General features: G+C 51.9%; 1 protein-coding gene across 1 annotated transcript; it reads right to left on the reverse strand.

Annotated features, from left to right (window-relative positions):
* ADAMTS15 (ADAM metallopeptidase with thrombospondin type 1 motif 15) lies at positions 1-27545 on the reverse strand. The gene is made up of 8 exons (XM_010356521.2): positions 26235-27545; positions 14680-14812; positions 14045-14212; positions 13550-13833; positions 7126-7303; positions 5544-5725; positions 5262-5437; positions 1-3595 (listed from the first exon to the last, which is right to left on the reverse strand). Exons 1-8 carry the CDS (start codon positions 27189-27191, stop codon positions 2821-2823), a joined length of 2853 nt encoding a protein of 950 aa, XP_010354823.1. The 5' UTR covers positions 27192-27545; the 3' UTR covers positions 1-2820.

Below are 27545 nucleotides of genomic sequence, written 5' to 3' on the forward strand. Positions count from 1 at the left end.
TTTTAAATACTTACAGCTTTATTAGGAGAAGGCTGTGGTCACCTCAGCAGCCAGCTCCCCTGTATACACAGTATACACAGCCCAGCCAGCCCCCAGGTCCTTCCAGCCTTCTGCAGTACACGGAATGCAAAAGAACCAAACAGAACGGCGGGGAGGGAGGGTCTACCAATGAGTGTCAGTGTCGAGTGCTTCCGGGAGCCAACTGCCAGGCCAGGGACACTCAAGTCCCTCAAACTGTCATCAGCTCCTGCCAGACCCCACTCCAGCATGACGAGGTCCATATGAGAGTGTCTGGGCCAGACTCCTCCAATCAGTGCATGCAATGGGCAGAGGAGGCTAGGGAATCCTGAGCCCAAAGCCATATTGGTCCATCCCCCTGAAGAAGTTGTTGGAGCTTTCAGAATGTTCTTCTTGTGTAGACATGAGACACCGCTGTAACTTTACTCCATCCCCAGAAACCTGTGCCTTCAGTCTAGTCTCTGCGCAGCCCTCGAGGGCATGGTTGGATTAAGGAAATAGTCAAAGGCAAGCAAGACAAACTCCCTAGGTTGTCTTGGTCATGCGTCTTTCAAAAGGGGAAAGAAGAAAAAAGAAAAAAACACCACAACAGATAAAAGCACTGAGGCCTGGCTTGTGTCAGGAGCCAGAGTGGTTGTCCTTCCTTGAAATGGTTTGTAAGTACTGATGGCAAAAGCTGCTCTGCTCTACTGGAGGCCAGCCTCCTACCGATGGCACCTCTCTTCCCACCCACCCACTCCCCCTGCCATCCCGCACAGCCCCCATGCCACCCTCTCCTCCTCAAGGAGGGAGTGCACCAAGCACAGGGCGCAGTGCTGTCGTCAGCTAGCAAGGATCTGCTTCTGCCTGGTACCCTGGTCCCTTTTGTCCCTGTAGCTCCACAGTGGTCACTGGCACAGAGGGTTTCCTCTTCACTTAGTCCTTCAGGGGTGACTGCAGCCCTGCCTCAGAGACTGGCACACCCTCTGCCCCTGCATGAACTCCGTCCAAGGGCTCCAGCCCAGCGTTAGACCCGGGTGAGAACATCATCACAGAGGCTTGGCTGGGAGTTGGTTTGTGGATTCTGACTATTAGGGAAACCCACAGAAAAGAACTGAACTCTTCTGTCCCAGGAAGACACATGCTTTGATCTTAGCTCAATACAATTCTCCACTGAGGTCCTGGATTCATCACCTACACTCAGAAGCAGAATATCCCGTGTACACAGTGGGGCATCTGAACCTTCAAGAAACACCCTGCTTAGCCAAAGAAGCTCTAACCCCAAAATACCTCCCCACTTGGAGCTATAGAAAATGCCTGTTTCTATTTTCCTGACCTGTCTATAAGACAGACAGGTCTCCAGCAGTTCCTACTAGTGGCTGCCAGGCCCCCTGGGTCAGTCATCGATTCTTGGTGCCTCCTGAAACCTACTCCCAAGGAGTCTGAAGAAAGAGGCCCTGTCTTTGGCTTTGGAGCCCAGCAGGGGGCTGGGCTGTGGGGAGCAGGAAGCCACACACCACACCCTCATTTCTGTGGCTGGAAGCTCAGTCTCCGAAGACTGAGTGTGGTGGTAGGATCAGGTCACCACTGTCCTAGGGGAGGGATACGGCTGGGTTCCTAGAGGGCATAATCTGAGGTAGCAAACAGTGGAGAAGGTAAGGCCTGGGATACAATGTGACGTACCCAGGGCAGACAGCAGTAGCTGTTGGAATGAAGACGAGTTTATAGGCACACAGATGTTCAGCACCTAGCCCTCATAGGCACGCCCCACCCCCTCACAATGGGTGCAGGCCCGTGGCCACTGTCAGGGCTGTCTGAGGTGACACAGACCCTCCGACATCAGCCTGCATATATGTGCCTCTCTGGAGGAGGAAGCCATCAGAACTGCAGCCTCCTCCTCCCTATCCCAGGGTGACATCCCCCAAAGCCAGGCCCAGAGCTCAGCACCAGCCCCAGTCCAGTGACAGCAGAACCCTCCAGAACTTTCAGAAAACTCCCTGCATCGGCCACAGACTCCATCGCCCCTAGCTAATGTCAACATCTTTCTGTAATGGCCGGTTCCATCTTGAAGAAGACAGCAGGCTCCCTACTGACTTTCCCCCCTCCCTGCAGAGCCTCAGAGAATGCTTCCATGGCAGCCCCCCCACCAGCCCTACACCCTGCACCTCAGAGGAAGGAGAGGCTGCTGCTTTAAGGGAGGGCCAAGAGTGCAGGACGAGAAACCTCAGGACTCCCTGTGCACATCCACGTCTTCCAAGGTGGAGTGCCAGGCTCCAGGGGCCCTAATCTCATTCTCCCCATGGCTTCTGCCCAGCCCCAGCCAGCTTGTATTGCTTAGTCCATGTCAGTTCAAAAAAGAAGGTGGGCTAAAAGCACCGTGAAAACCCTGCCTAATTCAGACACGGCTCAGAGCCCATGGGGCCACCTGAGGGTGCCAAGCTGCTGAGACATGGCTCTTCCAGCAGCCTGTGGCCTCCCTTCCGGGGGCCGGGGTCCCTGAAGTTCTGCCTGGAAGGTGCCCATCCTCCAAGTCCCTTGGAAACTGGGCCTCAGCACCTTCTGCCCTGCACCTCAAAGCCTCTTCCCGCAACCGCCCCAAGGAGCGGGGCCTGAGGTAGACTGTGCAGGAATTCCTGGACTTCCCTCTGCCCAGTCCAGGGAGGAGGAGGGAACCTCTCGCCCCAGCCCATGGTCCTTGTCCCTGGATGTGGGTGACATCGTGGCATGAGCCCCTGGCCACCGTCCTCTGCCCACTACTCCAGCTGGCAGAATGCTGGCACATCAGTGGGGTGGAGAGTGAGGGGGAGAAAGGGATGACCCCACTCAGCACGGCCTCAAGACGCAGAAGTCCAGCTCCTGGGGCTTGCGGCGCAGGTTGCACTGGTCCCGGGCCAGCAGCCGGCCTCCGTGGCCCACGCACTTGAGCTGGCGCCTCTTAAACCCCCGGCCGCAGCTCTTGGAGCAGGGTGACCAGGCGCTGAGCTCCCAGGTGGGGCAGGGCTCCCCACAGGCTTGTGTCTCCACGGGCCGATGGGCTGCATCACACGCAGGGACCGTGCGCTGCCCCGGGGAGCCCCGGCAGTCCACTACCCGCTTCTGCAGGCCGCTGCCGCAGCTCACAGAGCACGGCCCCCAGCTGCCTGCCACCCAGCGTGCAGCGGGCCTGTCGTCCGGCTGCTCCACCTGGTTGGAGAGGCTGAGGACGCTGTTGTGCAGGACAGAAGGGCCCCGGGGGTCCTTGGGATGGGAGGACTTGTCCTCCCGAGGCTCTTTGGGCAGATAGAAGGAGTAGCGGACCCGGGGCGGTGTCATCTTCCCCACGGAGAGGACCTCCACGGTCAGCGGCTCCAGGATGGGCCGGGAGGCCTGCAGGCTCTCCACCGCTGTGCCCGTGCCGCTGTACCGCAACAGGCTGCCCTTCACCACCAGGTCCCGCTCCACTGCCGACACCACGAAGTGCCCGTTGAGCAGGTACTCGCCTTGGCTGTTCTTCAGAGCCAGGTAGTTGTCATCCCCAATCAGCCCCTTGTAGCCGCGCTGGCGGATGTCGATGCTTGAGGCGCCTGCGGGGATGGCCACCACGAAATTGTAGCCATGCCTGGGGTGGGAAATGGGGGTTGTGCATTAGACAGAAGCCTGGACCTAAGGACCTCACCGCTCCAGAATCTGTTTCCTCAGTAAACCTAGCTTTTGGTGAATTCTGGCATGCGAGGGAAAGCACAGGTTTGGGAGTCAGAGAGGTCCCTGCCCCTTGGCGACTGGTGCTGGGTAAGGTGCTGAGTTTCTCTAAGCCTCCGTGTCCTCACCTGTAAAGTGGAGCTCAGAATTCCACACACCTCACTGAACTGCAGGGAGGACTGAGTCCACCAAAGCATATAAAGCATGTAGCATGCTGCCTGGCACACATCAAGGATGTGTAGACATCTGCCATGAGGACGAGGAGGAGGAGGATGACGAGGGTTGAGGCGGGGGAATAAGTCCACCATCCTGGAGCCTGAGCCTAGGATCTCAACGCAGTGAGAGGACACTGGCCCTAGAGGCAGGGACGCAGATCCAGCCTGGCTCACACGCCAACTCCTGGCAATTTTAAGCAAGCCAGTGTCTCTGGGTTCTGGTGTCCTCATCTGCATAATGAGTGGGTTAAGCTGAATGATTTCTAAGGCTCCTTCCAGCTCCAACAGGCTGTGAAAAGAACATCTGCCACTTAACCAGTGAAGCGAGCCTGGGGTATGTGCCTCCTCCTCCCCATGTGGCCTCCCCACCACAGGTCCCTGCGAAGCACAGCCTGGAATGCCATCTGTCCCTGGTGCCGAGCTCCCAGAGGCGGGGTTGGGCATCCTCCCTGCACATCCCCACCCAAGGGCTCAGGAGAGGGTGTTGTGTCCAGGAGCACAGTCAAGGCTCCAGGACAGCCATCTAGGCCTTTCCATCACCAGCACCTGGACTCCCAAATTTTCCGGGCCAACCATAGCCCCCACTCCCAACTGGGACCTCAGGTGCCCTGCCTGCCCTCTTTTCTTCCAGAACGTGGATCAGGACTTTCCAAGGAGCATGCGTTTGACCTCAGGAAGCTCAAGCTGGGGGCCCCAGATTCTGGAGCTAGGACTAGATGCCCAGGGTTGTCCAAGACGTGAAGCCTCCTTCAGTCCCAGCCACTCACTTGCTGTCTCTTGGCAGTTTATTGCCATTCTCACCTCAATCTGATCCCCAAGGTCAGGGCCTCAAGTCCAGGGAGAGGCTGGCAGCTGTCACATTCGGCCTCATCAAGGTGAAGGAGTATTGGGCATTTATTATGCACCAGGTACGATGCTAACTGTTACTTGGACTAACTCCCTTATTCCTCACAAGAGCACACATGAAATATATTAGTATTATACCCACTTTACAAGTGGGGACATCTAGAGACCTGGAGATTGAGTTCCCTTGCCCAGGGTCATCCAGAAAATGGGTAACTGTGATCTGAATCAGGTCGGTCTTACTCTAGAACATTATACAGACCCTAACAACTCTGCCCACCTTCCTGAATACCATCTCCTGTTAAGTGGGTCTTCCCCCAGCATTCATCTTTGTTTGTTGAAAGAATGAATGAATGAGTGAATGAATGAGTGAGTGAAGGACAAGCAGCCCTAGATGGGTGGCCTCTGCAGCAAGGGTACTGGCTGGATCTGACATTTACCCCAATCTAACCCAAGCTTCCAATGCCCTGGGGAATTCCACCTCCCTCCCTTTGCTCCCTGGCAGCACCTTCCAGGACCCCAACTCACATGGGCTTGGTGAAGAGTCCTGTCACCTTCTTGCAGCTCTTATTGTCTCCCCCACACACCCCACACTTGTCGAACCTCTTCTTGGAGCCCAGGTTCCCATCACAGCCAGCCTTGATGCACTTGCCTTGGACACAGACGGAGGTGGAGTCGGGAGAGCACAGCGTGCCGTCCACCACCTGCAGTGCCCCAGAAGGGGAAAAAGAAGGAAGAGCGGGGCAGCTCAGCCGATGCTCCCCCAAACACCTGGTCCCTGCTTTGTTCTCAGGCCCCAGGTTCACTCACCTTGGGTGCCAGCACATAGAAGTAGCCAGTGCCATTGGCTCGGCAGATGAGCTTGCACTTGTCCCGAGGAGACACGCCTGAGTACTTGGGCACCCATGCCACAGCCAGAGTGAGCCGGTTGGTGCTGTGGTTATAGCCATTGAAAGCCTCACACTGCTCCTCCCGGAAGCTCTTTCCGGAGGCTAGGGAGGGAGAAGCATAAGAAAGAAGTTGAAGGGAAGGGCTGAGGCCGGTGCAAAGGACAAGCCTCTCTCCCAGCCTGCCATGGCTCTCTTAGCCCTTCCCACCCTTGTCACCAAAGCTGCAACCTTCCCCCATCTCACAGCACTAAAGCAGGCTGGGCCCAAAGGACCCAGGGCGCAGATGAAAACACATCCCCTGAGCTATGCACCACCTTCTCCAGTAACCCAGCCTCAAACTCCCCCTAGGTTGCAAACTATTTTCAGAATAATGTAACTCAGTGCATAAAGTAAATTACACAGATTAACGACAACACCAGTTACATTTGCTACACAACTATCGATATATTTTGAAACAAGTCTGTGATATATGTGCTTTTTTGTTAATGCATTAAATATGATTCAGGGCCGAGCACAGTGGCTCACGCCTGTAATCCCAGCACTTTGGGAGGCCGAGGTGGGCAGATCTCCAGAGGTCAGGGGTTCAAGACCAGCTTCATGAACATGGTGAAACCCCATCTGTACTAAAAATACAAAAATTAGCCAAGCATGTTGGTAGGCGCCTGCAATCCCAGCTGCTCAAGAGGCTGAGGCGGGAGAATCGCTTGAACCTGGGAGGTGAAGGTTGCAGTGAGCCGAGATCACGCCACTGCACTCCAGCCTGGGCAACAGAGTGAGTGAGACTCTGTCTCAAAAAAATAAATATACATATATATGATTCAGTAATGAACCTGATAACTACTGTAATTTTGAAGTAAGGATGAGCTTAAACAGCATTTTGAAAATGCTGCAACAACCAAAATGTCATGTCATCAAATATCCATGATTCCTATTGGTGACAAAGTCACAGGTACTTCTACTACTATTATAGTTTTGTTGCCTAACTGAAAGAAATACTAAATTTCAGATAGAAAGGTAAATTAGTTTTAAAAAATACTAATTTCTCTCTGAAAGAAATACTAAATGTTAGATTGAGACATTAATAAAAATAGAGATGTCATTCTTTTTCCCCACCAAGTTATTGGGCTCTGGACTCCTGCTTACGAAGATGGGCTGGGCAGGCCTCAGGTAAGAGGACTTCTAGTGTCTCATTCCCATGATCCATTTAGTCTCCCAGGCTAAGCATCCAGAAGGAAACACCCTTGCCAAAGGTGAGTGGAAAGAGGAATGATCCCAAGAAGAATCTGCACCTCTCCACTTCCAGGCATTGTCCTGAAGGTTAGAATCTTGACTGCAGTCCCTTCGTCATCAGTAGGAATCCATGATAGAAATACTAGGCTACCTGAATTACCTGTATACCCAATTACCTGGAGGCCTTGCATTACACGGAGTAGGGGTGGGGTAGGGGTGACCTCCAGCCTCGCCTCCCCGGGCCCAGGCCACCACTGCTCTCCCCGCCTCACCTGAGCTGCGGCAGGGTTCCAGCTTGCAGGATCGGTATTTTACCCTCACTCCCTCGCAGTACTTGCCCCCGCTGGCAGGAGTGGGGTTGGTGCACTGCCTCCTGGCCAGCTGCACGCCCCCGCCACATGTGCGCGAGCAGGGGCCATAGGGCTCCCATTTGGCCCACGAACCGTCCACCTGTGAGGAAGAGCCTGTTATACTCCTTGGCAGACCCAGGTGTCACACCCAGCCCCTTAGCCCATAGAAAAGCTGCACTGTACAGCCTTCAAGTTCTCATCCCACCTTCCCGGAATGAAATTCATGTTGCATCATGAAGAAAAAGACAATAAGCAAATGGCCAGTGTACACCGATCCCACCTAACGTTCCAACCAACTAAATAGCAAACAGCAACTGCCCCCAGATGCACAGGAGGGTGCAAAAGAGAGGCCTCGCTGGGTGCTGGAGTGACACAGATGTGTTTCCTTTTTTTTTTTTTTTTTTTTGAGGCAGAGTCTCCTTCTTTTGCCGAGGCTGGAGTGCAATGGTGCAATATTGGCTCACTGCAACCTCCACCTCCCAGGTTCAAGTGATTCTCCAGCCTCAGCCTCCCGAGTAGCTGGGATTACAGCTGCCTGCTACCATGCCCAGCTAATTATTTTGTATTTTTAATAGAGACGGGGTTTCCCCATGTTGGCCAGGCTGGTCTCAAACTCCTGACCTCAAGTGATTCGCCCATCTCAGCCTCCCAAAGTGCTGGGATTACAGGCGTGAGCCACCGCACCCAGTCAGAGGTGTTTTCAATAGACTCCACCCATACCACACCACCCTAGTGGGCCTGAGCAGTGGCAAATCCTCCTTAGCCTTCCAGTGCTTCATTTGCAAAAATGGGGTGGATAATACTAATAATATCCGGGCCTGATATCAGGTGGATGATAGAAGTGACCTAATGCGCATGAAAATTCCCAGCACCACGCTGGCCCTGGCAGAAGTTCAGAGATTCCTCTAATCTCACAGCTTGCCGGGAATAAAAGAAAAAAACAAAAAACGTTCCCTTTATTTGTTGTCAGTGCATTCACAGGCATCTCTAAGGCATGGCCAGCCCCCAGCCTTGCGGATAAAAAATGTCACCATAGATATGTGAATGTTTTTATTCCTTAGTGTTCGATAATTCAGACTCGACGCCAGACCAAACTGATCTTAACCTCGATCAGGGGCTGTATTTGAGAAAGTTTCACCATGAACCATTCTAATGTTTCTTTTAAGAAGAGATAAAGATAAGACACTATTAAGCAATCCTAAAACTCGACTTGGCTTCGGGGTGAATTGTGCAGTGTTTTGGAGGGCTTTTTTTTTTTCTTTAAGTTTTTTTTAACAAGGTAGGAAGAGAATAAAATTTACAGTGTCCATGATGTTTTCCTTAGAATGACAGTGAAATGAGTGTGGATCCTCTGAACACACTCAGTTGAGCAATAGAGGAAGCAGCCCAGCTGCTGTACTCGCCTGGAATTAAAACTCTGCCACCGACCGTCCACACAGTGCCTAACTCACATGGAACTAAGCAGGAACTGGCTGCACGTAATAGAAACACTTTAACCTGTGTACATATCCAGCATATTTATTCAATCTACCCTTTTGTCAGATAGTTCTTGTTTCATTACGTCAACATCTGTTTGATCCTATAAAAAACAACCACCACCACCCTCCTTCAACCCTGCTTTGGCCTCAAACTACTCAAAACTAGTGCCTCACCTCATTCCATCCTTTCACTCCCTGAGAGTGTCACCCACATTGGCTCTTTCCTCATACTCACTCCCCAGAGCCTGGCACTGTGGGTTTTGTCCCCATCACACCCCGGAAGCTGCCCTCTCAAAAGCCACAATGGCCATGTGAAGACTAAAAGAGTGTGCCTAGGCCTCGTGATCTCCAATTCTTCTTCAGCATGTAGCACTGTTCCTGCAGCACTGTTCCTGCAGACAATGCTACCTGGTTTTTATTTGGTATCACTGCTTCCTATTCGTACAAAAAACATTCACTGCGCTCCCGCCCTGTGCCATTCACCCATTCCTTCACCAAACACTTGTGGAAGTCCCTGCCCTCAGAGCAATGACTCCCTGCTGGGGAGACAGACAATAAAAATGAATCCGTGAACGCAGAGTGAAGGGTGGGCTTCCCAGCAGGTGGGAGGGAGGAGTTGGGAAGGGCTGCTCTGGATTACGGGGGATTCTCTTGTGCCTGAAGGATGTACAGGTGGCATAAGCCATGCAGACATCAGAGAAAGGGCATTCCAAGCAGAGGGAGCAAGTGCACAGGCCCTGAGGGGCGGGGGATGAGCCTGAAGTGCGCCAGTGTCACTAGGGCCAATAAGGCAGCGAGAAATGGGACCCCTCATTCTGAGCCACGGCAAAGCCCCTAAACGGCGCCGAGCAGAGAAGTGGCATAACCTAAGGTGCATTTCAACAGAGCTGCCATGGCGGGAACCATCTGTAAAGAGTAAGAGCAGAAGCAGGGAGACCAGTTAGAGGTAACTGCATTAATCCAGGGGACAGGGGGTGGTGGCTGGGGCCAGGGTGAGAGCAGATGAAGTGGTGAGAAATGATCCTGGATCTGCCTTGAAGATAGCCCCACAGGGACATGGAGATACAGGGTGTGAAGCATATGAGAGAAATAGAGTTTCAGCTTGAGCAACCGGAACATGGAGTTGCCAGCGCAGCTTCAGGGGAGATGGCCAGGAGCTCAGTCTCACCGACGCATGCATAAGACGCTAATCAGGTGTCCAATGGACACGTCCAGATTCCCTTACAGATGCAAGTCTGCAGGTCAGGAGCGAGGCCTGGGCTGAAGATGCAAATTTGGGAGTCTTCAAGCTCTAGATGGTATTTAAAGCCATGGTCTGGATGAATCAGCGAAGAGACTGAGCATGGATGGTGAAGAGGGAAAGGACTGAGTGCCGAAGCACTCTACACTTTAGAAAAGGAGAGTACAGGCCGGGCGCGGTGGCTCACGCCTGTAATCCCAACACTTTTGGAGGCCAAGGCCGGCAGATCACCTGAGGTCAGGAGTTCAAGACCAGCCTGGCCAACATGGTGAAACCCCGTTTCTACCAAAAATACAAAAATTAGCCGGGAGTGGTGGCGGGCACCTGTAATCCCACCTACTCAGGTGGCTGAGGCAGGAGAATCGCTTGAACCCGGGAGGTGGAGGCTGCAGTAAGCCGAGATCACGCCACTGTACTCCAGCCTAGGCAACAAGAGCGAAACTCCATCTCAAAAAAAGAAAAGAAAACAAAATGAGAGCATAAGGAAGAAGCAGTAAAGGTAATGAGAAGGGGAGGAGGACAACCGAGAGGCAGTGGAGACCCTGTTCCAGGGGCCAGAGCTCTGGGCTGCCACAAATGCTGCTGGCCTGCTGGGCGATGGGAGGAAAGGTAACAGTCACAGCAGGCCATTTGGTAGCCTTAATAAGAGTTGTTTTGGAGAAATGATGGCAGTCAAAGCCTATTTGGAATGGGCAGCAGAGAAAAGTGGGGAGATGGAACTGGAGACAGCAAGCTTGTACAACTCCTTCCGGGAACTTGCTGTGAAGGGAGTCAGAGAAACAGACCACCAAGGAAGTGGGATCGTAAGAAGTTTTGCTTCAGATGGGAGAAATTGCAACAGATTTGTATTCTAAAAGGCATGATTCAGCTCAAGATTGGGAAATACTGGCACTGCAGGAGACGGAGAACTGATCAGCAATGTCCTTAACAAGCGAGAGGGGATGGGGTTCCTGCGCAAAGCACACAGCATGGCCTCAGATCAGAGCAGGGACAATTCAGCCACTGTAAAGGGGACAGTGAACAGGCGCAGAAGCAGGTCGGGGGGTGGGTGGAAGTTCCCTTCTGATTACTTGATTTTTTTTTCTCCTTTGGGAAATGAGAAGAAAGGTCATCGGTGAAAGTTGAAAAGGAGGAAGAAAGAGTTGGTAATGGGAGGAGACAGGTGATGGTGGGTGTGAACTAATGGTTCAGGAGGTTGGGAGAGTAACCAACTGGGGAAATGAAATAATGTGACTCCTGGAGAGGATTATGGGCCCACCTAAATTTCTGGGTCATCAATTTATTTTACTTTTTTCTTACTTTTTCTTTTTTTTTTTTTTTTCTTTGAGATGGGATCTCACTCTGTCACCTAGGCTGGAGTGCAGTGGTGTGATCATGGCTCAGTGCAACCTCTGCCTCCCATGTTCAAGCAATCCTTCTGCCTCAGCCTCCTGAGTAGCTGGAACCTACAAGCATCTGCCACTACGTCCCACTAATTTTTGTATTTTTTGTAGAGAGGGGGTTTTGCCATGTTGATCAGGCTAGACTCAAGGGATCCTCCTGCCTCAGCCTCCCAAAGTGCTGAGACTACAAGTGTGAGCCACTGTGCCCAGCTCAGATCACGAATTTAAACTGAGACCAGTGAGCACAACTGCATGTTTTTCTCCAACCACAGTCACCTGTGTAAGCACAATTGAATGGGTGAGTGAGTTGGAGTCAACCCAGATGGTGGCTTATCCAAGTGAGTTTGATGCAAACAGACAGGGGCAAGGGAGTCAAGAGTGTACGCAAGGGAGTGATCTCAAAAATGGACTGTGGAATTTCAGCTCACGAAGGAGGAGGTGAGGGCACAAGAAGGGTGAGGCATGATGGCAAGGTTGTTGCAGCAATGGATTGTAGGCCCAGATGGGATTGAGGAATTGTTGGAATCCAAATCCCAGAGGGAGTCATCTGGGAAGACAGGGCCTTGGTGGTCAGAATGGGATTCCTGAAACAGATCTGCGGGAGCTGCAGTGATTTGTAAGACATGCTTTACGATCTGACCTCGGCCAATGAGGGCAGTGACTTCCATGAAGGTTTCCTGGAAAGTTTCAGTTAAAACAGGGTGACCAAGGGATTTTAAGAGGTGGAGGAGATAGATCTTGCCTAATCATAGACTGAGAATTCCAGAAAGTGTGGAAAGATGGTGCTTCTCAGACCGCATTTTCTCTATCCAGTATTATCTTAACTTGTCTCTGCATCCTCCAGCCTCATCTTCCCAGAAGGAGGCACTGACCACATACTGCCTGTCCTCAGGACCTTCTAACGCCTGGCAATCAAGATGGCTGCCGTCTGGCCCCAAACAACCTTCCCGAAGGCAGTTCCCATAGAGCCTTCATCTACGAAGCCCTGCAGCTCACTCCGACTCGCCCAGGACCTCCCTGCCTTGCTCTATTTCTGCCTACAGGGACCTACTTATCCCTCAGGCTCTCTTCAAATCTAACCTCCTTCTCCAAGTTTTCTCCATCCCCTCTCATCATCATTAATCTCTTGACCCCTGTTCTCCTGTGACATGTTTTCATTCTTCTGTCCTTCTGCATAACACGTGCCTCTCTGCGTCTTGTATCACAGCTACACTTCAAGCTTCCCCACCTGACTATGAGCTCTCCGAGGCATGGCCTGTGTGTTCTTTTTCTGACCACCACAGTATCTCACCTAGTTCCCTGAACATAGTGGGTTGTTGCCTAGCAAACGGTTGAAGGTTTAATTAGATATGTATCCCCAGCACACAGAAAAATATTTTAAATAATTCTGTGCCATACTCATCTCAGGGCAATTGATAATGTGCTGGTGGATGCTTTTTTGTGACATTGACTCTGTGCCCAGAGGCAAGTCCTCCCTGAGCTGAGAACAGGGATGGGAAGGGACAGTCAGCTCCAGGATCCAGGAGGAGGACAGACCTCTTTTTCCTGCCCAGAAAAGTACAAATTCCTCTCCTACCCCCAAAACAAGACCTGAAGAAGATAGAGTTATTACATTCAGAGAATATTTGGGATTCTGAATGTTCTTGTTTGGTTGCTATTTCCGTTTATCAGGAGGGAAAACAAGGGTTGTTCAACTATGTTTCTGCTAAAGAAAAACAGCAATTGCAACAGAAATGGAAGCTTGGTTCAGAACACAGCCCGTTCCTGAGGCTTGCCCAGGGCTTTGCTTCACTGCAGTTCTAAGCCCCGTTCCTGCTGCATGGTCCCCAGCTCCCTGGGTGTGGAACACGCTGGGAAAGAGTGGATGTAGGAAGGAAGGGAGGAGCCAGCGAGTGAGCTGCTTCTAACACTAGGTGTTCAACTTTGAGCCCAGAGCTCCTCCCCAGGTAGGACGAGGCCCGGAGCTCAGGGCTGAGACCCCACCTCCTGTTGAAGGCTTTTCCCCATGTGTCTGAGGCCTCTCCAAGTCCTCTGACCTGCCATAGTTTCTCTCTCCAGTTTTAGAGTCAAGAAGGGGACAGGACTATATAGAGGGCAGTGCAGGCACAGCTCAGCAATGCAACAGTGATGGTCCCATGGCCAGTCTGTGCTAGGCAGCTTCCTGGTGAAGACCAAGGGCAGGGGAGGCCCCCAGGTCTCCGTCCCTCCTCCCAGCAGTCCCGAGCACAGCTCCAGAATTCACTCACCCTGTGCTTGTTGAGGTTGTGTCTCTCCACGCAGGCCCCTTTGAGGCAGAACTTGCCCTCGCCACAGCTGGTGCCATCGGCCCAGGGGAAGTGGCGGGTCTGGCACACCATCTGTCCCTTGGCCTTCCCAGTGCACCACAGCTTGGTGCAGTACTGCATGTAAGGACAGGGCTTGGAGCCCACGCCAAAGGCCAGCTCGCACTGCTGGCTCAGGGTGTAGCTGGCACCTGGCAGATCCTCGGGCAGGGAGATGGGCTTGCTGGGTTGGTCCAGGAGGCAGTCACCTGCAGAGAGCCGAGGGCGTTCGTTAGGATGAGCTGGGAAGATGAGGTTCGGCTAGCCCAGGGCAACAGGAATGCACTCATGTCAGAGCCCAGCTCCAAGGGGGCACACACACCTAATGTACAGAGGACGGAGAAGTGAGCACCTCCACCAGGGGCAGCAGCAAAGCCTCCTCCGAGGTGGCCTCACTGCCCTCCCGCCGTCCTGGCTTACCGTGCCCGCTGTCCAGGAAGTCGGTGATGATGGCAGCACTGCAGGCTGACCAGGGGTTGGCGCGGTCAATCTGGATGAGCGTCGGGGACATCATGTGGTTGGCTCGGAGCTTCCCAAACACCTCCTCACAGACTTTCACATTGTCATGGGGCATGTTGAACACGTGGCCTGTGGGGTGAGGCAAGAGGACTGAGAGGGCAGGAGAAGGACATGGGGGTTGGAGGGAGGAATGGGGCAGGGGAACTAGAAAGCATATGTCAGCGGTTTTCAGGCTGGTCATTGCCACCTATCAATAGACTGCTTTCAAATGTCCTCAAGATCATGTTCTTGTGTTTTCTGTCCCCTGCATCGGGCTGTGGGCTCCCCAACAACAGAATGCACGCCCTTGTCGTTAACATGGTGTCCCCACAGTGCCTAAGTGCTGAGACACTCTACTGAGGGGCTCAAACCCCGTCGCCGGCCAGTGGGGCTGGAGCGATCGGAAAAAGTACAACAAAGCTGCTGCTAAGGCTCACTGTGCCCTGAGAAGGGGTCCTAAGGCTTCAGAGCACAAGGGGCAAAGACACGTGTCTCCCACCCTCCAGGGTGTCCCAGGCAAACCTAGAAGACCCCAGGAGGAGCTTATCCAGCCTTACCCAGCTCGTGGGCAGTGGTGAAGGCGGATGGAAGCCCATCGTCCTCAATGACAGAGCAGCTTCTCTTGGGGTCGCACATGGTGCCCACATCAGCCATGCCCAGGGTGTCACAGGTGGTGGCTCCACACAGGTCCTGCCGGGTGGGGGAGAAGCAGAAGCCAGCCCAAAGTTAGAGACAGTGACAGAAGGGACCTGAAGGGAAGAAAGGGCATCCTATGGGACATTCCAGCTCATCTCATTCCAACCTCACCAGGCCCAGCACCTTCCAGCCGGGCCCTTCTTCCTAGGAGGTTGTGGGGCTGTTCACAGAATGAACCCAGGCTGAGGGAGGAAACTTAGGAAGGACTCTGTGGCTCACCAAAAGACTTTGCCTAAACCCTATGCAGGGAGGTCCTCTGGGAGGAAGTTAGGAGGTACCAAATTAACTACAAGGGCCACTACTTTACAGAGAGACAGCCCTCCAGATCAGAAAAGCGGTGACTCCCATAGCCAGGGGAGGCTCGCTGAGGCAACAGGGAGGAAGCCAGTCTCATTCCCACCCAGAGGCAGCTTCGAGCAGCCTCAGTCTTTGCTGGGCTGCCTTTTGGCCAACCACGAATTAAGTGCAGATTCCCAGCCAGAGGGCTGTTGGCCAAGGAACCACCCATGCCAGCAATTTGGCTGCCTTAGACTGGGAGGAAGCAGTGAGGTGAACCCAAGTCCCCATCCAGACACAGTTTCATTGGCTACAGAAGCACAAGGGGACACAGGCTCCGTGGCTGCTAGGAAGAAAGATACATGAAATAGAGGGATGGCCACCTAAGCAGGAAGGTCCCTCGTTTTGTACTGAAGCTTAACTTGGCTGCAGAACCTAGGGCCTCCAGCAGCAAACCCTGACAGGAAGTATTCCCAGGGGACACAGAAAGGCAGGATAGGGCCTCCGAGGTGAATCTCTCAAAGAACTTACTGAGTGTCGTTGGCCAGAAACACTGCCAGATACCTTAAAAACCCAAGAGTTGGAAATAGGATGAGACACTTGTGTACATTCTGCTCCTCTTAAGAAGACATGTGTTGGGTCAGGCACCGTGGCCCACACCTGTAACCCCAGCACTTTGGGAGGCCGAGGCAGGTGAATCACCTGAAGTCAGGAGTTCGAGACCAGCCTGGCCAACATGGTGAAACCCTGTCTCTACTAAAAATACAAAAATTAGCCAAGCATGGTGATGGGTGCCTGTAATACCAGCTACTAGGGAGTCTGAGGCAGGAGAATCACTTGAACCTGGGAGGCAGAGGTTGCAGTGAGCCAAGATCGCACCATTGCACTCCAGCCTGGGCGACAAGAGCAAAACTCCAACTCAAAACAAAAAGAAGAAGAAGAAGAAGACGTGTGTTGAATCAGTGATGCTGGTTCTCTCTTCATTACATCACTGCCTTCAATGCATAAGGCATTCTGCATTTCACAGGAAGCTACTACGTGTGTCACCTCATTTAATCCTCACAATAGGCTTATGATGCAGATATATTATTATATCTATTTGTCAGAGGTGGGAACTAGGTGCATGCCCATAGTTCATCATGGCCATGATGTGTTAAATGCTGACACTGTGTATGCACTTTGCACGAATGGCCCTATTTAATCCTCACAACATCCCGTTGAAATAACGACTATTACTACCACCTTCCACAGGCAAAGAAGCACACGTCTGCATGCATGTGCATGTATATGCGAGGTCGCATGTACATCTGTGTACGTGCTGGCAAGGGGCGAAGGTGGGCAGCAGCACAGCGCAGGGAGCCGGGAGCCAGGGGGCATGGGAGGAAGAGCGGTCAGAGTACAGAAAATCAGCAAAATTTAATCCAAAGCACTCAGAGGTTTACCACCTGAGCAGTCAAACTTGGCTTCCCACGGTCAGGTGATAGTCACGCCTCCTAATGAGTAACAGTTATTTCGAGGGTGACCAGCCTGAACCCGGGTGCACCAGAGGCAATGACGTGTGCCCTGCACACCCAGCCAGGTCTGCCGCCTGTGCTTGCTGGAAGCATTTCTTCCACTTCTAGGAGCCCCACGGAGGACTTCAAATGCCCTTCTCTTCCCATATTCTTTCGTCTTCAAAGACTCACTCTCCCAGAAAGCTTTCCTTCCCAAGAGCTCTGAAACCTAGAAAACAACCACTGTCAAAACTTGGGAGGGGCCTGGGCACAGTGGCTCATGCCTGTAATCCCAGCACTTTGGGAGGCCAAGGAGGCAGATCGCTTGAGTCCAGGAGTTCAAGCCCAGCCTGGGAAACATAGTGAGACTCCATCTCTACAAAATATAAACAAAATTAGCCAGGCATGATGGTGCATACCTGTAATCCCAGCTACTCAGGAGGCTGAGGTGGGAGGATCACTTGAGCCTGGGAGGGTAATGCTACAGTGACCCGTGATCACGCCACTGCATTTCCATCTGGGTGACAGAGCAAGACTCTGTCTCAAAAAACAAAAAACAAAAACAAAAAAAAATTGGGAAGAGACCTTCACCTGATCAGCAGTTTAGGGAATGTGACAGCTGAGGAACATGGATCAGCATGTGAACTACGGAGAAGGGAGCCAAGATGAGGAGGGCAGGGATGAAGGCTCTTGCAAGGGCATAGTGAAGGATGTAGGTGTAGGATGGGTGTAGTGTAACACCCAGCAAGGCTGGGGCTCTGGACATTCTAGCCCAGCAGTTGCAGCCTGTGGGGGCAGGCACCTACGCTTGCCTCTGGGCTGCCCTGCATGCTCAGTGCTCCCTGTGTAAGAGGGAGAGGGTGTGGAAATAAGAATCAAGAAGTCTAGATTCTGGTCCCGGCCCCATCACTAAGTAGATGTGTGACTTTATCCAAGTCCTCTCTCTCTCTCTCTCTGGGGCCTTGGTTTCCTGCTCTGGGGAAGGGCCAGCTTTCAACTAGAGCCTGAATCAACCAGCGCTTTCCGCCTCTGCTCCTTCCCCAGTCCTAGAGCATGCAGCCCCTTCTGGCCCTGTAGGCTATGAAAGGAACCCACAGAATGACATGTTTCAGAACCCCAAGGAACATCTTGTCTACTGACCCAAGTCATGTAGTTGACAGCACTCACTCTCAGAAAAGTGGAAGTCACCCACGTGGAGATTCAGAGTCCTGTTCCCCAGCCCCGCTCTTCACAAATGCCTAGACCAGGCAGGACACAGTGGCTGGGGCCTGGAATCCTAGCACGTTGGGAGGCCAAGGCGGGAGGAGGACTTGAGGCCAGGAGGTCAAGACCAGCCTGGGCAGCATAACAAGACCCCATCTCTAGAAAAAATAAAATGTTAAAAAGAAAGAAAGAAACTGCTAGACCAGATTGAATGCTCAGACTGGGATCTAGAGGGCGTCTGGAACTCAGCCACCCTGCAGCCGCCTCTGTGGCTGGGAAGTCCTTACGGCCAAAAGCCTCCTTCCTCCTAGGGAGGGTGGATTTTCTCTGGAGCAAAGACATGCAGCTGCAGGCCCTGCTTGGCCAGGCGCAACCTGTTCTTTCCATCAGGAAGTCCCGGTTTCCCTGGATCAAACAAGAGGAACAAGGAAAGAGCCGGCAAATTTCCTGAGGGTAAGAGTGGCTCTGGAAGCAGCCGTCTTGCAGTAACCAGCGTCTTCACTGTGGGAAGACACAGCTGTGTGGGGTCAGAAGCTCTGCCTGTCCTCCTGCCACCCCTGCAGGGGACTCAGTGAGGAACCCTGGGCCTTTGCACTTTGAACGCCTACATGTGCTTTTACGGGGGCCCAGCAGTGCCTCATCTGTGCCATCAAAAATCTCCACCCTTCTGGAATGAACTCAGAGGCACTAAAACTGCCTTAACCTCTTCAGCTCAAGTGCTTGCCTCCAAAAAACAGAAGCTGTTCTGCCTTCTTCCTCCTAGAAGGTGTAGGTATTCCTAACCCAGCCCCTACCTGACTTACGATTCCCAGCAATTGGCTGTTTCTCTTTGTAGCTGCAGCTGCTTTTCCAGATGATCCTGGAATCATCTTGGCCAGGAACCGAATCCTCCTGGACTGTTATTTTCTAACTGTCCCTTCTTATAAAATAATTTAGGATTGGAGCCACAACTTAAAAAAATAAACAAGGATAACACCTGGCAGTGGCTTGTTTACCAACGTCCCTGCATACACGCCTCCAGCGCGATTCCCACCAGCTGCCCCCTCTGAGAACCTCCTTCTTACCTCCTCTCATTTCCCAGGCATGTACCAAGATGCTCAATGTTTTCCAGCAACACAAAGAGAGAGGGATACACAAAAATCAAGCAAATTAACATTTTTTTGAGACTGGGTCTCGCTCTATTGCCCAAGCTGGAGTACAGTAGTGTGATCTTGACTCACTGCAACCTCTGCCTCCCGGGTTCAAGCATCTCGTGCCTCAGCCTCCCAAGCAGCTGGGATTACAGGCATGCGCCACCACGCCTGGCTAATTTTTGCATTTTTAGTAGAGACTGGGTTTCACCATGTTGGCCAGGCTGGTCTCAAACTCCTGGCCTCAAGTGATCCACCTGCCCCAGCCTCCCAAAGTGCTGGGATTACAGGTGCGAGCTACTGCACCTGGCTGCACATTAACATTTTTAATGTGGCAGAAGACTTCTGCATTCTCATGTAGCCAACTTCCTGCTTCCATTGAAGTTCTAGGCAGCAGAGCCAGAGCTCATCTTCATGGCTACATCACAGCACCCAGGTATTATACTCACGGGACTTTAGGGCTGTCCTCTCATGTTGCAGATGAGGAAACTGAGGCTCAGTGACTTGAGATTACACACCCCAGTCCCTATGGCTATTGAGCGAAGAATGAGATCCCAAATCCAAAGCTATGTTCTTTGGTCTAAATCATGCAGCACTAGTTAGGAGACCGTAATTACTGGTGAAAAGCACCCTGCGCTAGTATTACTACTGTGCCTTTAACTTGTTTCCCATCTGAACCTCTGCCATGCGTCACTGTATTTCCTTGTCCAGCCCAAAATCCATGTCTGTTTGTAATCCCCAAGGATGGGAGGGCCTTGCTTTGCTAGAAGAAATAAAATCTAGCAATTCAGTGCCTTGGCAATGTGACGAAGAATGTTAGTTACTTCTACTGGCAGATTCTATTTCACTGGCATATAAATCCCTCCAGATGTACAAAATGGTATTACTGCAAGAGAGTGAGGTAACCAAAACAACAACAATTACCTCAATGAAGAAGAAGAGGAACCCCAAGCTTGCAAGAAGACTAAATCTTCTATTTAAAAAAAAAAAATCGCCCCTGCAAGAGAGGGTGCCTACAAATACAGTGATAATAGCTAACATTTATTGACTGGCTACTGTGTGCCAGACTATCACGAGAGCTTTACCTGCCTTCATTCATTTAATCCTCACAGCTTTAGGAAGAAGACACCATTTTCAGCCTCCATCGCACAGAAGAGAACCAGAGAAGGTAAGTAACTAGCCCAGGGTCACACAGTAAGCCCAAGGTTAGACAGAGAGGAAGGGGGCAGAGTGAGGATTGAAGTCCAGGCAGCGCAGCAGCAGGGTTGAGCTCTCACCATGACTTCCTGCTGACTCTGGTGCATATCACCCCAAGAATGGAAGGCCCCACCCTATATCTCCAGCAACTGCTGATTGACACTGAGTGGGAAGAGTCCTGGGGAGAGGGAGAGGCAGGATTAAGTGCTAAGAGTTCTCTGAGAGCACTGTCTGCACCCCCTCGCTGGTTGAACAAGCCCCTGGCTCCTTGCCCCACACCTGCATTGACACACTGACCCCAGCCCTGCCCTGTCATGCACCCTGTCTGCTGACTCCAAGGTGGATTAAACACACACCTCACTGGAGCCCCTCCTTTCTTCAGGGCAAAACCTCGTGGCAAAGAGCCAAGATGAAATGCCAGAAGAATCTAAGACTCCCTCTCCCAACCCTGCAGCCTGACAGCCTCAAAAGCTGGATGAATGATCCCCAGGAAGGGAGGTGAGCTACCTAAGCACCCAGGGCTACAGGCAGCCCTTGCACTTCTGTCTGCACCTTCCTTCCAAAATCACCTACTGAACAGCCAACTTGCAGGGATCCAGGGATCCATGCAGGGGCCTATAAAGACTAAAGAGGTTCCTGCCTAAAAGGAGTTTACAGATCAGTGAGATTAGCAAATGCTGATGTCCATAGCTTCCATACAACAACAGGAACAAGTGTTAAGCATACTTGCAAGGGCAATGGGGCAGAATGCTTTAAATCAGGGCTATCCCAAACTTGAGTCTGGCAAGGGATCCATAGCTAGTCATTCAACAAGAAGCATGTACTAAGTGACTACTAAGGTAGTGATAATAACTACCATAACTGGGGGTCTATTCTGGACCACTCAGTAACACTTATCTTTGCAACAGCCCCGTAAGTGAGGTATCATGTCATCATCATTATCCTCATTCTAAGAATGAGGCAAGTAAAGTGCACATAGCTGACTCATGCAATGTCCATTGCTAGAGAGTTCAAGCCCCCTGATTCATACTCAGCTCTGCCTGACTCCAAACCTGTATTCTTTCCATCATGCCACGTGATCAAGTCAAGGTGTCAAGGAAAGGTTGGGAGGAAATTCCAGGGGTGAGAGGGGACGCAAACAACTACAGAGAAGTTCAAAGGCAGAAGGAGAGTGAGACCTAAAGAAAGAGAAAAACTCACTTGCCTTTCTGACTAGACCAGCAGTTAAAAATAAAAGAAAAAGATTCCCTCCAACCTTCCTCCCCCATCTGCTGACATTAATATCAGGCAAACTCATTTGATGTAACTAAAGAGAGAGAGCACTCATCCTGCAAGACAGGGAACCAACATATCCACTCCTCCCTCTCTCTTCCCACTCCTTCCCTCCTCCCTCCCAGAAGGCATGGTGTTGCATTTCCAGTTGGTGGCCAAGAATAACAAATTATTAAATACTAAATCTACCAATGACCTCTGTCTCCTAATATCTTCCAAAGCCCGACTTCAAGAAAGATCCTAATGAAATCATGATCCTTTTCTATTGTATAGGGAGATATGTATAACGTATGTATTATCACTTCATTATTAACTATTTTTATCTGAACAGTAAATCTCACTGCCCTATGACAAGTGCTTTATCACCAAAAGAACTGGCGTCTGTTTCACATGAGGTTCTAGAATGCTGCTGCAGCTCTGCGCAGTGTAGGGTATCCCCGGGGAAACACGGTACTGCTCAAGGTCAAAACAAGAAGACAGCACCAAGCTCGGGGTTGTGAGAGGGGAAAAGTCAGAGTACAAATAAAGAGAATAAGGGGGAAGAGAAAGACTGTAAAGATCCTGCCTGGAGAGTCCAAAAAGAGGAAGGTGAGAGCATGGAAGAAGAGCGAGAGGAGAGGGAACAGAGGTGGCGTCAAATGATACGAAGAAGCAACAGGAAAAAAACAAACAAAACAGACCAGGCGCAGTGGCTCAGGCCTGTAATCTCAGCACTTTGGGAGGCCAAGGTGAGCAAATTGCTTGAGCCCAGGAGTTTGAGACCAGCCTGGGCAATATAGCAAGACCTCAGTCTCCAAAAAAAGACATTTTTTTTATTTAGTCAGGCATAGTAGCACATGCCTGTAGTCCCAGCTACAGGCTGGGTGAGACTGAGAGACTGAGGTGGGAAAGATAGTAGACAATATTATAAGCAACTTTTTGTCAATGAATTCACAACTCAAATGATATGGAAAAATTTCTTGAAAAATATAAATGACCAAAGTTCACTCAAGAAAAACAACTTGAATATATATGTTTTTAAAATGAAATTTGTAGTTAAAAGTCTTCTCACAAAGAATATTACAGAGCCCAGACATGGTGGCTCACACCTGTAATCCCAAAATATTGGGAGGCTGAGGCAGGAGGATCTCTTGAGGCCAGGAGTTCAGGATCAGCCTGGTTAACATAGTGAGACCCTGTCTCTACAAAAATAAATTAGCTGGTCACGGTAGTGCAGGCCTGTAGTCCAGCTACTCAGGAAGCTGAGGTGGGAGGATCGCTTGAGCCCAGGAGTTAAAAGGCTGCAGTGAGTTGACAGCACCACTGCACCCCAGCCTGGGTGACAGAATGAGACCCTGTCTCTAAAAAATAAAGAAATAAATGAAGAAGCAGACAGAATAACCATAAAATACAAGTCCTAAAAAAAAGAAATAAATGAAGAAGCGGACAGAATAACCATAAAATACAAGTCCTTAAAAAAAAAAGAAAGAAATCAAGAAACAGACAGTAAAACCACAAACTACAAATTCTTAAAAAAAAAAAAAAAAAAAAAAAATCAGTCCAAAGGAGAAAAGGTCACAGATAGCAAAGCAGGCAGTGGAATGGAGGAGACGGCATCTGATGACACAGAAAACAAGCTCCCCTCCCCAGCCCCCACTCCACAGCCAGTACCCTTTCTGCTCCCATCCCTTGGAGCGCTTCCTTAGCTCCAGCATTCAGGAGAACGCCCCTCCTCCCCAGCGGGGCTGGTCTGGCACTTAGCACATCCTGTTGAAATTAGCTGTTGTCTTGTAAGCTCCTCATCACATTGTGAATTCCTGGGGACCTGAGACCACTTTTTTTTTTTTTTTTTTTGTGACAGAGTGTCACTCTGTCGCCAGGCTGGAGTGCAGTGGCACGATCTCGGCTCACTGCAACCTCTGCCTCCTGGGTTCAAGCGATTCTCCTGCCTCAGCCTCCTGAGTAGCTGGGACTACAGGCGCCCGCCACCATGCCCAGCTAATTTTTGTATATTTAGTAGAGACGAGGTTTCACCATGTTTGCCAGGATGGTCTCGATCTCTTGACCTCATGATCCGCCCGTCTTGGCCTCCCAAGAGGTGAGCCATTACGCCCGGCCAAGACCACATTTTATTACTACGTGTAGCTCCACAGCCCAGGGTAGTACCTAGAAATAATAATAAATAATGCTCAACAAGTATTAAAAGAGTGTACGAATAAATGAATGAAAGCCATTCTACCACAAAGGGTTACCCAAACGGCAGCGTTATTGGACCTAAAGACAGAGAGGTCTCAGGGAATAGGGGCCTACAAAGTCTCAGCATTAAATACCTGGCTCCTGCCGCCCACTGCAACAAGAAGCCAAAGAAACTTTTCTCCTCACAGAAATAAATGAGAAACACTCTGGCTCTAGTTCTTCGCAGATCCTGGTTCCAGTCCTGTGCTGACCTCACCCTGCTGTTATGAGCCTGGAGACCGATCACTTTGCAAAATCAAATGTGCACTTTTCTCCATGAACTTATTCTGAATCTTTAAGTAAACTCCTCAAATTGTCAAAATACTTGTTGTATAACCACTATATTCTCGTTTCCGGGCAGTTAAGGCTCCTGGAGACCGCATCTGCTTTAATCTCAGAAAGGGCAGCTACTCGTTCCTGTTCTCATGGAATACTGTACCTTCCCCCCAGAGAGGTCAGAAGTGAGAAGATCCTGAGACTCTCAGAATGCAGAAGGCCCTGAAGTCCGAGCTGGTGAGGAGGTGGGGGAGAGGTGTTTACTCTGAAGCATGAAGGTACATACCTTGATGGCAGCCCTGAAAACACAGAAGCCCCACTCTCTGGCTTTGCTCTCTGGGCACCTAAGGGGAAGGCAGCTTCTCAAAGTCACATCTTGCACATCACTGCTTCTGATCCAGTGGTCATGCATCTTGTACCCATTATGCATGGACAACACAGCCCCTGGGGGGTTGAACACACACTACTGAGGAATAGAAGCTGTCATGCTGTTTGATTGATTCTTCTTCAAAAGGGAGCCTCCTTCTGACGGCATGATCCTATGCCCAGCAGGAGTTCTCTTCCTAGGGCTGACTCCAGAAGCCAGCCTTCACCACCAGGCTGCAGAGGCTGAGGTCTTTTATTTTGGAGTCAGTGAGTGACCTTCAATGGGGCAGCCCAGGTAGCAAATGGGGCAACAGCTGCTTTGCCCATTAAGATATCCTGTTCTTGGCCTTTGCTTTTTTTCAAGCCCCAGCAATCTAACTGCCAAGCTGGTCTGTGTGCAGAGGTCAAAGCCACCTCCTTTGCAGCTTCCCCATGACTCAGGCAATGCTTGCAGAGGCTGGGCAGTGGCAGCTCAACAGACCTCAGTTGGAAGAATGAGCACAAGGAAACAGGACTCAGGCCAAAGACCTCCCTAGAGAAACCAGGTGGTGGGAGGAGAAGAAGGCTGGGAAAAGAGGAAGTTCGACTCTAGGAAGGGACTAGCTGTGCCAAATGGGTTACTGTGGAAGACTCCAGCTCCAGCCTGTGTGCGCCAGTCCAACTTTGAGTGACCATTTGGAAAGAGTGGAGAGTTAGAGCCCCAGTGGTAACCAAGGATTCCATACCATCCCCAGAATGCTGTGGTTATGATAATAACAAAAAAAAAGAGAGCACGGCACAGATTCAAGTCACAGTCCCCCAAATCGGAAGAAGGAGCTCACTTGGATGGCTCTTTTCCTCCCAGCCTCCTGTATCTGAGAAACTTCAAGAATCCAAATACTCCACAGTGCCCAATCACTCCAACACCTGTGAATCTAAATGTTCACAGATTCATAGCTTCTTTGACATAGAATATCAGGTAAGGCCTTGCAAAAGGCAGGGCTGCTTCCTGGGCTGGGTCCATCTTTCTAATCCCAATACTCAGTTTCCTTCTAACTCTACGACTGGAATGTCCAAATACTCTTGACTAAGCTCACACCACTTCCACCCCAGCAAGGGCAGAAGCTAGAGCCCTGAAGTCAAGTGTAGTCGTAGGAATTATAGTGACTTGGGAGCAGGAGCAAGCGTGCCAGCTCTGCTCTGTAGTATACATCTGGGCAAACGGGTCACCCTCTGACAGCAAGGATACAGGAAAATTGGAAAAGATTTTCCCAACTCAGCTCCAAGTGAAACTCCACTTGAAACTCCAAGTGAAACAGTCTCAGCTCCAAACAGGTGCCCTAACTACACTGCCTGCTCAGAATGGTCTAGAAGCCTCTTGGACCATGCCAGCAGAGAAGGCTGTAGGAGAAGCGGCAGTGAAGGAGGGATGCTCGCAGGACTTGAGTCTGGCCTGTCACTGCAACTCACAAAATCTCTCAATGATTCCCTCCACCCAAATCCAGGCTTTCCAGGCCCAGTACAGAGAGGGGACAACATGTTACCCGAGAGAAATGTAGCAGGCGCTGACCTTGGATCACCTTCAGTTCTACAACCCTTGAAAGGAGACCTCAGGAGGTGTCCGAGAAGTCTCAGCCGCCCATACAATAGGGGCGGGCCGTTCCCGCCCAATCCAACACCATCCTCATAGCGTCTCCTATCGGTCTTGGACACAAACTGCGGCTCCGGGGCGGCAACTTCCTGGGTTCCGGCCCCTCGGCGCCTGATCCAGGAGGCGCTGATTGGCCGCGCCAGGCCAACACCTTCGGAAAGCGCAGGCTCTCCTCCAATGGCCCAGATGCACGTGAGCCGCCGAGAGGGCTCTCCAGAGAACTACAGCTGGAGTCGGAAGAAGTTAACGAAGTTTAAACTCGGAGGCATTGCACGATACAAAGGGGATTTGGAGCGCTAGGGCAGGTGACCCTAAAGAACGGGACTCTATGGGTGCAAAATGACAGCAGATCAACTCACCTGCCTGGTGAAGAGGATGGCGGTGTCCCAGTACTCGGGGTGCTTGTCACTCACTTTGTTCAGCTTCTTCTGCCAGGCACAGAAGTTGCGCAGGGTCAGGGCCGCGTTGCCGGTGACCTTGGGCCCGGAGTCACGATCTCTAAGAAGCAGCACCTTGACCACAACGATGTTGATGGGGTTGAGGATGCTGGGATGGCGGTAGAGTCGCGCCGCCGTTGCCAGCAACGTCAGCAGATAATGCTCCAGGTCCGCGCCGTGGAACTTGACCATTGACTCGTCCGCGACCACCAGCGTCTCCACGTACCGCGGGATAGACACGAAACGCTTGGCGCGCCCGGACCTGCGCCGGCTGCGACTCTCCCCCAAGCCCGCCCGCCGCGGCCTGTAAGGGTCCAGGGCCCGCAGGATGGCGGGGTTCCAGCCCGAGGCCACCCCGCAGCGAGAGGTGGGGTCTCCGGAAGGCCCGCCCGGAACACCGCGGCGCTGGAGAAGGTGTGCGCCCTGGCTGTTGCGCTGCGCGGCCGGCGCGCTGGCGTTGGGCAACGGGCTGATGACATACTCGGCGCCTCGATAGCCAAAGGCTCCGCGGAGCCCCCCGCACAAGCTCACAGCTGCGAACGAGTCCGGCTCGGCGTTCACGTCCCCAGAGTAGAAGCAGCGTCGCAGGTCTGAAGAGCCCCCGGTGAACCCCTGGAGGGGGACGCCCAGATGCTCAGTGGCGAAGGCGGGCGCCAAGAACTGAGCATCCGGCGTCAGGTGTAGGTAAAAGTCTTCCTGAAATGCTGTGATCTGAAAAATGAGTCCCTGATCCCCGGAGTCCTCGGGACCCCGCCAGTAGTAGCGGCGGCCGTTGATGTCCGGGTCCAGTCGGATGGGAACGACTACCTCCCGCTCTGGCTCAGAGCCTCCAGCGGTTCGTCCGGCGAAAGCCAGGGTTAAGATGCCCAGCAGAAGCATGGCGCCGGGCAGCGCACCGCCGCGCTCTGGGAAGGGGCTGGGCCGGGCTCTCCGGCCGCGGACGCGGTCTCAGCGCAGCCCGCACTCCGGTGCCGCCAATGCTCCGGGACGGCCAGCAGCTCCCTGAGAGGAGAGCCAAGGGAGGGAGGCTCCTCCCAGAGCAGCGAGCGTGCACCCGGCAGCCGGCGCTTCCTACCTGTGCCTTTCCAAGCAAAGCGCGCCTGGGAGCTTAAGTACAATCGCTGTCAAGTGCAAGGACGAAGATTTGCAGCCGAGAACTAGCGGAAGGTGCCGGGCGGCTTCTCGCAACCGCAGCCACTCGCAGCGCAGCAAGCCAGGCGCTGGGCGAGCCTA

Source organism: Rhinopithecus roxellana, chromosome 15 (assembly GCF_007565055.1).
Source record: "Rhinopithecus roxellana isolate Shanxi Qingling chromosome 15, ASM756505v1, whole genome shotgun sequence".
NCBI lineage: Eukaryota > Metazoa > Chordata > Mammalia > Primates > Cercopithecidae > Rhinopithecus > Rhinopithecus roxellana.